We start from the raw sequence: 15,660 nt of genomic DNA on the forward strand, positions 1-15,660 counted from the left end.
GGACACTGGCCGCACTTAAGCGACTGCAGCTATCGAGCTCAGTATTTGAAAATAAAGCAATGCCGAAGTACTGAGAATGCTTCGTTTGAAGAAGGAATTTGTATTGTGTGTGAACCAAGGACAATAACTGCACTTCATAAACTTGGAATAGTTAAAATTAATAATACAATGCAATTATTTTAACTTTGTAAATAGATGCAAATTTTGGAAAAATAGATGATAATTATGGAATAAATAGGTGCTAATTTTTCATATCCCTACCAATAACCATTCTCTGTTCGAAATTATTAAGCTCCATTCTCTACCCATTCTGAAGGTAACTCATAGGACAGAGCAACAAGCCCACAGTTGCCTTTTATAACAGCAGTGGTATTTGTTTAGGCTCTAGTTTACATGTACAGAGGGGTGTCCAGAAACTTTTGATCATCAGCGTGTATTCTATCAAAACACAGGAATATATAAATAATGAGAATGAAAAATGGAGGTTTAACTGTACTTACATCTGCATTGCAATGCCTGTCATAGAGATGTGTCATGAGTGAAAAGCGTTTTCTCTTCATAGCATCACACCGTTCCCATAGACATTGGATTTCCTCACTTCCAAGCGGACAATGTGATTCGCAAGCATGCATGTACACTTCATTCGCAGACTTAAAGCTCCTGTAAGAAAATAAATGACACTGATCAAAATGATAACATGTAGAAGTGAATATATTCATGTGGCAAAATACTAAAAAATTAACACAATAAAGCTTGGAACTATACACTACTGCAATACCAAAATCTAAGCAAGTAAGAGGATCTCCTTCCTTCATTCTTTGAGGAGTTCAACTTGAATGACGTTATTTGCTTTACGTCCTGCTAACGACCTTTACGATTTTTGGAGATGCCAAGGCGCCAGAATTTAGTCCTGCAGTGGTTCTTTTATGCGCTAGTAATCTACCAACATGAGGCTGACGTATCTGAGCACCTTCGAGTACCATCAGACTGAGCCAGGATCAAACCTGCGAAGTTAGAATCAGAAGGCCAGTGCCTCAACTGTTTGAGCCGCTCAGCCCAGCAGAGTTCAACTTTCTTCACTGCTGCCATTCTAACAAGCTTCCCCCTTCAATCAGCATCTATCTACCAATATCTCTGCCGAGTAAAACGTTTCTGCTGCCTACTTAAATTGGACACATGAATCAGCCATTACCACCCAGTTTTTAAATTTAATAAAGAGATCAATTCATAGCTTCTTGAGCATGTAACGTTGATATATATATATATATATGTTAATATATCTAACACCAAAATTGAACTGACAAACGTACATGTCCCCACCTCCTGTCCAATTCACTATACAATCATGCCAGGTGGCATTCAAATGTAACAACTGTCCATTCAATGTAAACACATGATCATACAATAGTATTCTAAAGGTCAGATGGCATTCCTGTTGCCTTGCAACCATGATAATAATGGTTGCTCATGCCCCAACCACAGGGGTGACTTATTGCATCAGTCCAGCATCAACAGGCACCATGTTAATACTCCAGTATGACATAGAGAAGATGCCTGCAAGACTCGATGTGATGGATGGCAAGAGGAAGAATGGAAGCAGGACAGTCACAAGTTGGTGTGGCCTGATGGCTTAACGTGCATTGTTCCATTGTTTCTTGGATGTGACAGGAGTTTGTAAGAGTCTGAAACTGTAACACGCAGACAAGGGAGAAGACAACCAAGAGCGACATTAGAACAAGAGAACTGTTGTCTGCCGATAATAAGAGCAAGAGGGCACCACCTTCATACATCACAGCATTTGGCACCCAACCTCACAACATCCACTGCAACAGTTGTATCAAGGCAAACTCTGTACAGAAGGCTTAGGCCTTTATTGTCCGAAACCTGCTCTATGTGTACCTCTGATGTGTGTCTTCCCAGAAGATTATATCAAGAGCAGAGCTGTCAACATATCAAATGGACAGACGAACAATGGGCCAATGTTCTCTTTACAGATGCGTCCAGGTTAGATCTCCAGTGTGAATCCATAATGGTGTGTAGGGGTGGCATAATGATATTGTCCGGGTAATCCAATAAGACTTAGTGCCAGTTCTACCACCTACTGGTAAAGTAGCACGTAACTTGCCCTCTGCGTAAAAGGATGTTTCCATTCTACCACTCCCAGGTAGCGCTATAGGCAGCATAAATCGTAGTTACCCGGCGCGTAATTTATCGGCCACTTTGAGGGCCCGATAAGACTTTACCTTACATGTGATAAGTATCATTCTTGATCCGTATTGATGATATTTGATTGGAATAATAACAATAAGTTAATTTATTGATTTCACCACCTAATCAATACAATAAGTCTTGTCTTAGTTGAATTTACTTTGGCATGTTAACTAAAATGGTACATGTTTCGCCTTGAATTTAGGCATCATCAGCCATTATCTTAACCTTAAAATAGAATCAGGCACCTGATTTACATATACATGGAATAAAACAGATTTTTTTAAAAACCTTGGAGAGACTTGAACTAAAATTAAAATATGGTAACAGACTTGTGATGAAGTTGGTTTTAAAGATATTACAATGAGTGAGGAAATATACAATTGGTGAAAGTAGTAGTAATATTGACATTAAAAGGCTTCTATTAAAATTAAAATGAACAAAGCAACAGTCTGTTATGAGTGATAGGATTGCTAAAAATTATGTTGGCGAACATTATTAGCTGTATTTCTGGTGACATACAACTTAAATTAGCTTAGTATACTGAAAAAAGCATGATACTATAAGAGTTTCCTATCTTACTGTAACAGTGATCGATATTGTATTGCAGGATTTTGAACATTAGAGCTTCCCTTGAGTTGCAACGGTCACACCAGCCTCTCGCATTGGCAGCGTAGGGAGCACATTTTATACGTCAAGCTTTTGCAAAGAAACTCTAAAAGGATATAATATCAAAACCTATTTGGAAATCATTTCAAATGGGCTTTAATTTTCTACTTTTTTCAGTTTTCAGACACCAGGTATAACTTAGTGTATGTATCCCAATTACCACAAGCTTTCTCATAGCGTATTCGCTAAAGCGCTCACTTCGTAAAGTGAGGTATGCAGGTTCGAGTCTTTATTATGACAAATCTTTTTTATTTTCATTATTAGCATTGTATTAATCTGTATGCCTCTTTTCAAATGTTCTTTTGTTAATAATATATTATAGCTACTAGGAAAATGCTTATTATGTGTGCTACTTATAGAAAGTGATGAGTGATTAACATAGAATTATAGGACTATCGCCCAGGTAGCAGATTCCCTATCAGTTATTTACATAGTCTTCTTGTAAATTATTTCGAAGAAATTGGAAACTATTCCATTCCCGAATTCCTCTTCCTATGAATGGATATTTTTGCCGATTAGTTCTTTAACAGTACCTTCCAACTTTATCTTCACAAAGTTAAACATTAGAATGAACTGCATTATCAATAAACAGAAGCATGTGGAACTAAACGAGGTCACAGAGCTAGTTGCAAATAGAGCATCGTGGAGATAACCAATTCATAGAAGCCTGCAGATAGATTGATCAAAGGCAATAAGTCTGTAAGGAAGATGTGTGTGTATATACGTATATGGAAGCGTGTGAAAAAGAGTTAAGAACAACGGCAGGGAATGAAAATAAATGTTTAAATGCAAAATAGAAAGATGATGAAAACCTGTGTACCTTCTATTATGGAGCGAGCGACTTGACCAATCTACTACAAGAATACGTTCCAAAAACGCTGCCTTACATGACAGGAGGTGGTTGCACACAAGGCAAAGTACCAGCTGATTTACACACTCCAGGTAGTTTACCTCCCGGGCAGCTGCCAGCCACTTTACCAGCAGATGGTAGAACCGGCCCTTAACCACTGTCGGGTATCATGATAATCCTGGAACCCCACGTTTGGTTGTTCTGGCGTAAGAAAATGTAATCTCAAGATTTTAATCCCAATTAGGTATTGATTTTGAAGCTCATAGATTAAAATCACGAAAGCTTGACATAAATCGTTGTCCATAACTCTTAAGATTCCCCTTATTAGGCTTTTTGGCGATAATCAGCAGATGCAAGCACCGGAAAATAAGACAATCGAAATGAGCTTCATACATCTGACGATAGATAGCATCACACTCGAAAGCGAGAAGTCGCTGAAAATCAGTCTAGCCAACTCCGTATATCGGTGTCTAGCTCCGGGTAGCTACCCAGCGCTTGCGCGGAGGTGGTTGCACACAAGGCAAAGTACCAGCTGATTTACACACTCCAGGTAGTTTATCTCCCGGGCAGCTGCCAGCCACTTTACCAGCAGATGGTAGAACCGGCCCTTAACCACTGTCGGGTATCATGATAATCCTGGAACCCCACGTTTGGTTGTTCTGAAGTGCTGTGGACCCAGTCTACTGATGGATGATAATGCCACTCCTCACTGAACACAGCTAAATGCTGACTTTCTGGAAACAAATTTTGGATTGGCCTGCTTGCTCTCTCAAATTAAATCCAACAGACATGTCTGGAATGCTCTAGGGAGACTCAATGCTTCGCACCAACATCCACCACACACTCTTCAGGAGTTATGGGCTGCTCAACAGGAAGGATGGGAGTTAATACCTCAAAATGAAATTGATGACCTTATTCGCAGCATGCCATGTCATCATCAGGCCTGTACTGATATGCCATATTGACAAGATATAACCATTTTGCTGGCGCTGTGCGACTGGGACTAAATTTGGAAGTAAAACCAAAGCTGTTCTTTTTCCCATTCTTTTCCATTCTTTGATCGATAAATGATCTTGAAAGTGTTTACTTTGTTTAAGATTTATATTTAAAATAATGTCCAACAAATACATGTTAATTCACTTTGTGTGTATGTTTGTGCATGTTATTATAATTTTGGACACCAATGTATTTCATGAAATCTTAGAGAGAAAAAAAAAAATGGAAATAACAGGTAGTTGGTTGAATGATCCGATTAAAAGACATGCTTGGTAAAAGAAAAAAAAGCAGTAGAGCTCCATAATCATGTGGTACAGTACAAACTGGTCCAAGAAATTCACAGCAAATTACATGGTATATACATAGTGTATATAATGACATGTAAACGAGGGAAACAATCACAGACTATACATATAGGGGTGTTAGAAGACAAGAATCACGAACTGCTAGTGGCTTACCTACAAGAGAAAAAAGGTAAGGGGGAAAACAGGCAAACAGGAAAGAAAGCTCAAAGTTTAGCATTTGAAAGGGGAAGAGATCAGGATAGATTAATAGGGAATAATACCACATTTACTCATATATATATTTTTCACCATCATTTATATCACACATCCTGATTTTTTAACGTGGGAATTACGGAGAAAACGCTTATATTTTGCATAGGTTTTTCTCCTTGTGCTGGTATAAATGCAACAAGGTACACTTTGCATGCGGACTGCCTGCTCTCGGCTTGAAGTCGAATTGTCTCCTGTAATCCTCCCCTTATATTGGCAGCAGCAACTCTTTCCTCTTCTCTAGTGAAAGGCAGGTAGGTAATTACATATCCTACGTTATTCCCTGGCCTAATGAGATGGTGGAAGGTGACACTGTTGAAGTGGCTACAATTTCAGTATACCAGTATATGGTGATATTATGATAGGCTAACACTCACTGACAAGTATGATTGTCTTCCTCAAATGTTACTGGCGAGTCTATGAGTTCTTAGGTGACTGTGGAGGCCAATCCTCGATCCACAATTCTTCCATGGTGGAGGCAAACATTGCTGAGGGTTATTCGCCCTGAGGAACTCCGAATCTTTCTGAGCAATTTGCCTCTCAATTTCAAATCTCCGGCTTTGTTGATCGAAGTTCTTAGGATCTACGTGGATAAGACAGCGCCATAACAGGTGGTCAGCAGCTTTTGTTTCCCAGTTGGTAGTGTTGATGTGGCAATTCTTCATGTCTGACTTTAGTACGTCCCTGAACCTTTTTTGTTGCTCAACCTGGTGTCGACGGCCACCCTTCAGTTGAGCATACATAATTTGTTTTGGGAGGAAAAAATCAAGTGTAAGAAATGACATGACCTGTCCAATGAAGTCAATGTTTTATGATCATAGCCTCAATGCTGATGGTACAGGCTTCTTCCAAGATACTGATGTTAGTTTGATGACCTTGCCATTTAACCCTTTACAGTCCAATATTCTGTCACATGTTCCAACAGTCTGCTCCAAATTCATTTTGCACATTTTTACCTAGTCAGATTAAACTCAGGCCTTTTATTAGTAACCATAATTATATTATTATGATTATTACCGTATATTCTATTGCATAGGAATTAGTTTCCATAATAATTTTCGGCATCAGTGCAGAAGTGAAAAATAACAAAAACTGAAGTGGAGTGTGCAGCTAGGAGATACCTGCGGTCTTTTAGTTTTCCGACCTGATAACTAACTTAGTCTAGGAGGCTATCATGAATGTTCTATTCCGGTAAACACTATTGTTGTTTACATTCCCACTTGTATCTGCGGAAGTATTTTCAGCGTTACTGTTACTCAAATTATCAACACTGACCTGACAAGCATCATCATTGCCGTGTGCCGTATCTCCTCCTCCACTCCGGCCCATTACCTTCGCGTGCCTTCTTGCTTTTGTAGCAGTCACTGGAAATTCCTCTTCTGAATATTCAGAAACAGCATACGATGGTTCGGGATCATTCCGTTCTTTTTTTTTTTAACACACAGATCCAGTCGCAGAAGTTTAACTTGTAATGCTGGAGTTCCCTACACCTACATCTTCACTTGACAATTCTCTAAACTCTTCGTCTAATTCAAATAAATAATCGTCGTCACTGCTATCTAAATAGATGTGCATACGTATTTCTTTTCCATTCATATTTGCCACTTTTATATTGCAAATTCAACTGAGACAATTCGCATTCACAGATAAACACGCCCAGTACAACACGGGTGCAACACTACTCAATGTAAACACAGCTTCATATATCTCGTATTATTTCCACAGAGATAAAAGAGCGGCTTCCTCTGTGCACAAAAATTTGCTCTAGAAACTCCAGGGATATCGATCGACCTCAATCAGGTCAAAGAATTTCAATAAATAACCCCTCAAATAGAACAAAACATAATGTCAAGGTGACCTCGACATTGGACCAATTACAATAAACCATAATGTCGAGGTCACCTCGACGTTGGACTGGAAAAGGTTAACCCTAAGGATCCTCCTCAAACAGCGCTGATGATACTTCTCAAAGTATTTGATGTGCCTCCTGTTAAGTGGTCCAAGTTTCACACCCATAAAGGAGTGTTGTTGCCTGGTACACATGAAGTTTTGTCTAAGTACTGATGTTATGGTTATCAAAGACCTTTTGTCGACGATCAAATGCTGCACACGCATATTTCAGGCCATGGTGAATTTTAGCATCTATGTTAGCATTTGCCATGGTAAGCAAAGTGTTGGATGTTTTGCAAGATCTAGACAGGGACTGTGATGGCAGAGCAGTAGCACTGACTTCGGGTGCAGGCTGATGCAATATCTGAGTCATTTTGATGTTGAGACTTGTATGCTTTTGTGAATGAATTTAGGATGGACTGTAGACCATCTTCTGAGCTGGCCAGAACAATACTGTCATCTGGATACTGGAGTTCCATAATGCAGGCAGTAGAAATCTTGTTTTGGCATCCTGTCTGCTAAGGTTGAAGAAACCTCTTTCAAACCCGTGCTCTATCTTTATGCCCTGTGGTAGTTTACCCTCAGCAAGGTGAAGTATGGTTGCAACAAAAATTGAGAGTAGTGTAGGAGCAATTACATAACCTTGCTTTACACCAGTAGTGATCTCAAAACATTCACCATGTCCACTATTCGTAAGGATGGTATCATATATGTTGTCACGTTGGAGTCAAAGGATCTTAATGAATTTTGGAGGACAACCAATCAGTGCCAAGATTTTCCAGACAGCATCTTGATTAACCAAGTCAAAGGCCTTCACAACATCTATGAATGCCATAAATAGATGGTGATTTTGTTCCCTGGACTTCTCCTCTCCTGCATTTGTCTAGCACAGAAGATCATGTCGAAAGTACTACAATTGGGCCTGAAGTCACACTGTGACTCAGGTTTTTAAAATAAATAAAAAAACTTTTCTGCACGTGGCACTAGATGACTAGATAGAATTCTGACAAGAATTTTGGTAGCAACAGAGAGCAAGGATATTCCACGGTAATTACCACACTGGGTTCTATTCCGCCCCTCCATTTAAAATATGGTGACTATCAGTGCTTTTCTGAGGTCTGCAAGCATGGTTTCTGAGTTCCAGATTTTGATGATGAGTTTATGTAAATGCTCAGTGAGGACAGGGTCACCTTCCTTAAAGAATTCAGCAGGAATTCCATTTGGTCAAGCAGCTTCAACAGTTTAATGACATCTTCAACTTGTTGAAGAGAAGAAATTTGCCAATATGCTGCTGCATGGATCATTTTTCGTTTTCAGTAAACATTTCCTCCTGCACATGTTCATCTGTTTAGAAGTTCATGGAAATGCTCCTTCCAACGGGCGTTTATGAAGTAACTGTCTTTAAATAGTTCAGACCTAACCTTTGATGTTGATGGATTTATGCCCAGAGTAGATAGACCGCATGAATCTTTGATGGCACTGAAAAAAAAACCGGGTGTTGTTGGTGTCTGCCAGATGTTGCATCTCCTGGGACTTCAGGACTTTACTAGCTCTTTGCACAGCTGATTCCAATTCTTGATACTGTTGCTTGTTGGGAGCTGAGTTAAGGTCGTTCTGCCATGCCAGGCATTCTTTCCTCTTCTTATCTAAGAGGCTCTTAATTTTTTGATTATCATCAAACCAATCTTAATGTTTTTTATTGATGTAACCAACCGATTCTTAGCAGGTGATAGCACTGCATACTTGAATGTTGACCAATGTTCTTCGCTGCTGTCAGGATATGTACTGGGAAGATTTTCTCTTAGGAGTTGGTGGAATTTGGTTTTAGTGTTGTTGTCGTTCAGACGATCAGCATTCAACTTATGCCTAGTAAGCATTTTCGGTTTCCTTCGTTGTTCATGAACATGCAGAACCATCACAGATCGTATCAGTCGGTGGTCAGTCCAACAGTCATCAGCGATTAAGACATTGCGTTGGTCTTGGGCATGCACAATGACATAGTCTATTAGATGCCAGTGTTTTGAACTTGATGTCTTAAACTTATCTTTCTGTCAGAATTGGTGAGTAGGAGAGTTCAATTCAAGTTGCATTTTCCTACACCACCTTGCCAATTACACCCCACCATAATGCTGATTCCTTACTAACTCTGGCACAAGTCTCCCAGGAGAATGATTTTTTCAGCTCTGGGTATTTTGCTTAGAATCACGTCAAGCTGGGAATAAAATCCTTCTTTCTGGTCTTCATCAGAGGTAAGAGTTGGAGCATAAGCACTAATAACAGTGGCTCGCTGATTTTTTGTCAGCTTTAGGCGCAGGGTCATTAGTCTTTCATTTATGCCCAAAGGTAATTCATTAAGTGTAGGAACAAGTTCATTCTTGATGGCAGAACAGACTCCATGAATATGGAGATCATTAACATCCTTCCCTATATAAAAGAAAGTATTACCACTGCCATGTTTTCTGATCTGTCCTTCACCTGCCCACCTAGTTTCACTTAGTGCTGCAATGTCTATATTGAATCTTCTCAGTTCATAGGATACACTTGCAGTTTGTCTTTCTGGTCGATTATTATCTGTGTCATAGTCTATTAGAGTGCAGATATTCCAAGTTCCAAAATTTATATGTAGCTTCTTTCGACCACATATGATTTTCCCTCTGGGTGCGGCTTCCCAGTCAGGTTGTGTTTAGGCTGACTATGTTTAGGGCACCTTTTCCAACCCTGTCCCCATTTAGGATGAGCAGAGCGGATCCTGAATAGGCCAGCTCAGTCACGAATGGAGCACACAAATTGCTTTACAACCTCTCCTGAAGCAAGACTGTGATCACACACTCATCGCCCACTTGCCGGTTTGTCACTTTGATTTTCTTATCACAAGTGGAGGAAGTTCGTCAGATCCACCTGCATTGGTGGCGAGAAGTACTGTTACACGAATTTTACTTTTCTTCCCTCCATGGCATGAGTCACCTTTTTCAGCTAATGTCTTATTAGGAAGGAGATTGTAGAATAGGCCGGTCTCATCACAGTTGTAGATGTTTGGAGGCTGATAATCGCTTACGATACCCGGCAGAACCTCCTCTTTCCAGTGTTGCACCGTGACGTCGTCTGCAGATTTTGAGTCACCGCAAATTTTTCTCCCTGTGATTCCATGACGATCTTTAAATCCTTGCAACCATCCTGATGAAGCCTTGAAAGGAGCAGTGATACTCATAATTTTAGCTAAATCTATTGCCTTTGCCTTCAGCATGTCGCCACTAATTGGTAGAGCTGCAGCCCGCTTTTGCTGGAACCATGTGGAAAGTGCTTTCTCCAAATCTACGTACCATCCTTCTTGCTGACAGCTGCACTTTGCTGATTTTGAACCCAGTTTTAAGAACTCATCCAAAATAGCGTTTCTTTTACTGATGACTGTACATAGCGTCGTATAAGCAATGCCTAAGTCTGAAGCAATTTCAGTTTTTGTTTTGTGTGGATTAGCGTCCACTTTTCATATAACTTTTCCCTTTTCTGTTCTCCATGGCTAATCAAAAGCAACTGAATGACAAAACTACTGTTCAACAGTAAACACCTGATACCGGCATCGTGGACATTTTATTCTCTGTTGTTCCCACGAAAGAAATTCTCATATTCAAACAAATTTACTGTATTTTCTTTTGTTTCCGCACCGAAATCGCCCATTTTGCTTACAGTGTACCTTAATCTTTGGCAGCGTGTTAAAAACGATGAAGGTAGAGGAGGAGCGAAGGGGGCTCGTCTTTGTTAAGCCGGCAGTAAGTAAGGCTCAACAATGTCACTCGGTGAAACTCTCTGTTCTGTTTCAGCACCGAATCCCGATCGCTCTATTTCCGCCTACGCCGACAAAGAGGAAACTACGTAAATACAGTAGTTTCTTTTTAAAAAGCACATTCTCATTACAATTACTCAAAACACGGGTATATTTCAATGGCACTTAATACGTATAACAGCGAATTACGTATAAATGGATTACGTATAAATAAGATTTAATTAACACGCTTTTAAATTATATTTTGCCGGGACCTAAAGGAAATTACGTATAAATACGAATTGCGCAGAACAGAGTTACGTATAAAGCAGGTTTAACTGTATATATATATATATATATATAACTATAACTATTAGGTAAACTGGAAATGCCATGTCCAAAAGAAAAGATGGAAGCAGGAAGATCACTAAAGGAAGTTCTTTATCATCAACCCAGAGGAAGAAGATCCATATGTCATCCGATGAGGAAATGGAGAGGGAGTGAAAGACTAACAGGCCACTAGGCCCAATACCTAACAGGATGGTTACAACTAACATAATAAATGGAAATGCAGAAATTTTAATGAAAAAATGGTGTACAGGTGTGGGAACATTCTGGAGAAACAACAGAAACTTAAAAGGGATACAGTAGGAGTATTTCCAGAATTTTCTGACTGAAAATACCACCAACAAAGATTGGAATGTGCTCCCACTATTGACATGATCACTACAGCTTCTTGTAGAGAGCAAGACAAGGAAATAAGAGAAAAAATCCATTAAATGAAGCTAAGGACTTGAGTTGATCACATGAAGGTGAGCTGTCAGATGCACTGGTTGTTTGAAGAATTCAGTACTGACCAGTGGACAAGAATTCACGTGCTTTTAATTGTTTCTCTGTGTTTGTGATTAACAATGTGATACTTTCCAAAAAGTAGACTGTAGCCATGAAGTTTAGAAAAGTAATATATTATATTACAGGTTTTATACAACATGCACTACACCAAACAGAATTATAATTAATGTCAAATGAAACTGTTGAAGAGGTAGTGAGATGATGTGATGCCAAGGTTATGGAAAGATGAAAAGGATCACAGAGAGATCAATGGTTGCAGCGACAAGGCAAAGCCTTTAGATGATGATGATGATGATGATGATGATGATGGTGGTGGTGATGGTGGTGGTGATGGTTATTTTCAAAACTGGGTATTCCCACCCCCACATATCACTATATATAATTTGCACACAGCACAGACCCACAAGAGTAAATTAAGGGTATCAAATATTGCTCATTTCTTAAAACTTTTTTATACAGCATAGACATACTTTTGTAACAAAAATAACGGACAGTTTCACTATTGAGAAGAATATGCTGAACATGCAGCGATTCACCTTGTCGGTTGTTTCATTAACCAACACTTAATTCGGCAAGTAGCAAGTGTAATATTTAAAATTACTGTATTTACTCGAACATAAGACCCATTCCTTATCCATTATTTGTGACAAGAAATTGAAGAGAGTCATACGCACATGTCCAAAATTAGTAAAGTTTCAAAACATAAATTAATCATTAAAAATACAACCTTGAAAAGATGCTGTAAAACAGTAAATTTATAATCAGGAGTAAAATACAATAATAAACTATTACATATTTACATCTTTTGTAACATAAATTCACCGCACTTGTGGTTTGAAATGTCTGTGGGCCATACAGCAAGCCTAGTTTAATGTTCAAATTGGCTATTACTTTATCCGTGTATTCTTCCGGCAGTCGCTGATAGTGATGAACGCACCCGTAAAGAATGGTTTCTTCACCTGTAACGCTCAACCCAAGCTCAACTTGCTTTAATCTCATTTCAACTGATTACTTTCTTGTTTGAAATTTCATGCAACTTCATTTGCAGCATATCACGAGACACACTGCAGCTGGTTTCCTGCACCCACACCAGCACTTCCCTACCCACTTAAGAACATTGACCTGACCTCTTCTTTCTTTCTTTCTTTCTTTCTTTCTTTCTTTCTTTCTTTCTTTCTTTCTTTTATTTTTGGTCCAATCATAGTTTGAGGCAAGAACTTCCCGTGTGAATTTTTGAAAATTTCTATTTAAAAAGTGAGAAATTGAGTGTTATTGAAACCAAACCCCATGGCACAACAGCCCCGAAGTGCATGGCCTACCAAGCGACCACTGCTTAGCCTGAAGCCCTGCAGATTATGAGGTGGTGTGTGGTCAGCACGGTGAATCCTGAAAATGAAAACCTACAACCTGTTTTCCAGTCTTTGACCGGGTCAGGGATGTAATGAATGAACCAGATATAGGCTATTATTACAATGGGGTCGCCACTCCCACGGTGATATTAATGACTGATAAATGATGTGAAATGATAATGGAGTGTTGCTGGAATGAAAGATGACAGAGAAAACCGGAGTACCCGGAGAAAAACCTGTCCCACCTCCGCTTTGTCCAACACAAATCTCCCATGGAGTGACCGGGATTTGAACCACGGAATCCAGCGGTGAGAGGCCGACGCGCTGCCGTCTGAGCCACAGAGGCTTCTACGGTGAATCCTCTCGGCAGTTATTCTTTTCTAGACAGGGGCCACCATCTCACTGTCAGATAGCTCTTCAATTGTAATCATGTACGCTGCGTGGGCCTCAAACCAGCCGAAGATCCAGGTAAAAATTACTGACCTAGCCGGGAATCAAACCCAGGGCCTCCGGGTAAAGAGGCAGGCACGCTATCCCTACACTACGGGGCTGGCAATACAGTGTTATTGGTGTTGCTAAATAATGAAATTGAAGGCATAATTAATGGCTGTATATACTAACCAAAACCTGTATTGGTAACCTACATATTACATAGACTTTTCAAGTTTAGTCTAGGCTGATTCTAGAGAATATTCCACCCAAGTAAGAAAACAGTAGGGTTTAAAATAAAACTCATCAAATCGTTTTTGTGATAGAAAAAACATGAAATATTATTAATTTAATAATATGTATTAATTTATTGATCTCTTTCAGTTTCTAATTGTGTGGTTAATTGAACCTTTATGTACAGTCTAAATTCATTTGATATATTTCTTAATGATTTTCAGGAATTACTGTTTATTATGATGAAAACGTATGAAAATAATAAAGGTAAATGTTAATTCTAATGCTCTTTCTCTTCCCAGTAAAGAACTTATTTACGTTACTAACAGTTTATATGAGGTGTAATAAGGCAGTAAATTTATTGCTGTAGGCCACGTAAACACGCGACGAAAAAGGTATAACAGTTTCTGTAGGTGAAACGTGCATGGCTCAATTTGAATAAAATTTGGTATGCAAAGTCAAAACTGTAGCCTACACCCTTTCATATGAAGCTGATAGTAAAATACAGCATGTGCTTATGAAAATTTTGCAAGCAGGCGACCCTTGAATTTTCCGTCGCTTGGAGCCATGTGCACAGGAATACATTATGTGATGCAACAGGCTGCCCACACGATTCAGTTTCTGCGTCACACTCACCTGTAAAGGACATATTTTAGAAAAGCAATCGGTGTTCAAACTGAGGCGATTTTTAATAATGCCGCTTACTTGCAAGGAACGTTGCAAACGGCATCATGAGAAGAAAAGGTATGATTTATTTATTTTTTATTTATTCCTGACTTACATTTGTGGCGAAGTTAGGGCTCACGGCCCTCTCTTACACTTAACCACTATAAACAGAATTTTAAAATGTAAACATAAAAGTAAGACATAGAAATTCTAAAAAGAAATAATACTACAGACAGATAATTCTAAGACTACCGGTAAGTTAGGCCTACATATCAGTACAGCAATTAATGTGATAATAATAATAATAATAATAATAATAATTGTACCGGGTGGTACACCTCCACGCCGCTAATTCAAACCTTGCGCCAGTTGAAACCCCCCTTCTGGAAGAAGTCTGAACTTTGTCTTATGTATTAATTTTCAAGTTATCCTGAAGATGTCACTACTTGGAAATTTTGAAGTTTCTGAACTGTGTTGTTTTCGAAGTATTTTTGTTTTGCTTGTAGTAAGAAGTGTGAACATTCTCTTCTAGAGGACACTACTGAAGAACTACAACGGTGCACCCTAGTGCGAAGTGAAAGAACTGGTTTTTTTTGGAGAAAATGTAATTTCAAAAGTTTGTTCTTTGCTAAATTTCTTTCAGTCATTGTTTAAGTTGGCAATATTAACCCTTTCTTTCCCCTTGTTTTGAATTTAGCCAATCCCAAATTTCTTTAATTAATTTTCCACCAATAATGTGTTTCTTCTTCATCTTGTGTAGGGGTTTTCTTTATCCACCAATAAAATGTTTGTGGGCGGGTGTTTTCCTTCCTGAAAAGCCTCGAACTTTCTGCGAGAGTATATAAACTGCTGATTTTAGGGTCTCCGGGCCACTTCAGTACCATCTTTCAGTGTGTAAAGTACATAGCAGGGGGCGGGTAGCGCCTCTTTCTTCGGGCAGCAGTTCAACAACCAGGTAATGGCCGATTAATAACTTCTTTTCTTGCTAGCTCAGCAGTTTAACTCTCGGGGCGGGTCCGAAGCTTTTCCACCATGTAACTTTCCCTAAAATGTAAAGAATCTTTGTATTTATTCTATCTTTTAAGCTTCATATTGGGATAGAGAGTGCTTAACCCTCTCGAGCTCCCTCTCATATTGCATTGAGGTGAACTTATTTTCACAACCGTTTCTTCCTTAACGTAATGTAAATTGTTCTTTTCTAAA

General features: G+C 39.1%; 1 protein-coding gene across 5 annotated transcripts in view; it reads right to left on the reverse strand.

Moving 5' to 3' along the window:
* Bap170 (Brahma associated protein 170kD) overlaps positions 1-15,660 on the reverse strand; it is a 484,022-nt gene that overhangs the window by 42,146 nt on the left and 426,216 nt on the right. For all 5 annotated transcript variants that reach the window (XM_067143530.2, XM_067143531.2, XM_067143529.2 and 2 more), the window contains one exon: positions 501-660. In XM_067143530.2, the coding sequence (XP_066999631.2) occupies positions 501-660 (160 nt within the window). The remainder of the gene's footprint in view (positions 1-500; positions 661-15,660) is intronic.

The sequence above is a fragment of the Anabrus simplex genome, chromosome 3 (genome assembly GCF_040414725.1).
Source record: "Anabrus simplex isolate iqAnaSimp1 chromosome 3, ASM4041472v1, whole genome shotgun sequence".
NCBI lineage: Eukaryota > Metazoa > Arthropoda > Insecta > Orthoptera > Tettigoniidae > Anabrus > Anabrus simplex.